This window comes from Triticum dicoccoides, chromosome 2B, assembly GCF_002162155.2.
Source record: "Triticum dicoccoides isolate Atlit2015 ecotype Zavitan chromosome 2B, WEW_v2.0, whole genome shotgun sequence".
Taxonomy (NCBI): domain Eukaryota; kingdom Viridiplantae; phylum Streptophyta; class Magnoliopsida; order Poales; family Poaceae; genus Triticum; species Triticum dicoccoides.
In genome coordinates this window covers 435,118,901-435,120,484 of record NC_041383.1, presented here as the reverse complement: position 1 = coordinate 435,120,484, position 1,584 = coordinate 435,118,901, and the positions used below count along the sequence as shown (strand labels likewise).

Here is a 1,584-nt window from a genome sequence, read left to right as displayed (position 1 = left end):
CGCGGGCTGCGGGCTTTGTTAATTGTTACACACACACACACACCCATTGTTTCCCGTTGGTGCCCTTTCCTTAGCTCACCTGCTTTCGTGCGATGCTGAAACTTCTCTAGGACATCCACTCGCAATTGCTCACCCCTACCCACCCTCTGCTACTGCTATATATACCCATGGCATCCCACGGTCAAAACTCCATGTCCAAGCATCAACTACACACACCTTGCGCTACTGTACAACCAACACGCAGCAAGCATCTGATCATAATAATCTCTCCCCTCCGGCACCACACACACAGCTTCCTCTTATTTTTGCAAGCTAGCTAGAACGAGCTATAATTATTAAGATGAAGACCAAGGCTTCCACATTCTTCAAGCAGATGCTGTCCACCATCGTCGCCGTGGTCAAGGCCAAGTCCACGACGGTGCGCGCCAAGACCAGCACCCTCAAGACGCGCCTCCTCGTCCTCGGCATCCTCCGCAACAGGAAGCTCCTCGTCAGCGCCATCAACCACAAGATCCACGCCATCATGGGCCAGGACGACCACGCGCGCAAGGAGGAGGCCGCCCAACAAGACGACGGCGGCAAGAAGGCCATCGTGCTCTACACGTCTCCCAGCTACGTGACGGAGCGCGACGTGGAGGCCGCCCAGGAGGAGGAGGAGGACAGCGACGACGAGTACTTGACGCACTCGCTGTTCCGCGAGGAAGACGACGATGACGACGAGCTGGTGAACGCGCCAGGGTCGGTGATTGACGTGGTGCGCGACGCCAAGGAGAAGGAGGGGGAGGGGGCTGAGTTCCGGCTGGAGGACGAGATCGACCATGTAGCCGACGTCTTCATCCGCCGGATCCACAAGCAGCTCAAGCTGCAGAAGCTCGAGTCGTTCAAGAGGTTCTGCGAGATGATGGAGAGGAGCGCTTGATCCACCTCCACTCCAGTGATTTATTATTCATAAGTATGCAATGGCGCCAGCTCCATCACTCCTTAAGCCAAGATTATGTTTAACTTAATTGGACGCCCATGCATGTAAGTAGAAGCAAAAGATGAAGCCAGGCAAGAAGATGCTTATCTTCTGGTAGGGTTTTAGTGGGGATGCCAAGGTCTACTACTCCTACGTGGTACTTTAATCATTACGTACTCATGTTCTTTTGTTCTTTAATCTGGGGGAAGATTGTAAAAGTGCTCAAGTTTTGAGGAAAAAACCAATAAATGAAGCAAATAAATAGACGGCATATACTGTATTAGCAAGCCGAAATGTAACACGTACTGATCACAAATTCTTGAAGAACAAACACGGGTATTGCAGGCAACTGAACAAATTAGCTTCAACTAAGATTTTCTGTTAATCCCCGAGAGTTGAACTCAACACGTAGTACATACAGTTCAAGCAGTCATAAGAAAAGCAGAATCAAGCTGATGACCACACGACAACGAAAAAGGGTTCGCTAGCTTTATGGACGGATGCCTCTGCTTTTGGCCAAGAACAGAACAGCTAACGCATACCAGTAATCCGTAGGATCAGTGTCGTCGGCGTTTTGCATTGCGGCGCGCCGGCATCCCCTCGGCCTCCTCCAACTCCAACTTGAC

The 1,584-nt window shown here is 51.3% G+C and overlaps 1 protein-coding gene across 1 annotated transcript; it reads left to right on the top strand.

The window, feature by feature from the left end:
• Positions 1 to 207: 207 nt before the first annotated feature.
• On the top strand, positions 208 to 1,220 carry LOC119364087. The gene has a single exon (XM_037629492.1). It carries the CDS (start codon positions 341 to 343, stop codon positions 917 to 919), a length of 579 nt encoding a protein of 192 aa, XP_037485389.1. The 5' UTR covers positions 208 to 340; the 3' UTR covers positions 920 to 1,220.
• The last annotated feature ends 364 nt before the right edge of the window (positions 1,221 to 1,584 follow it).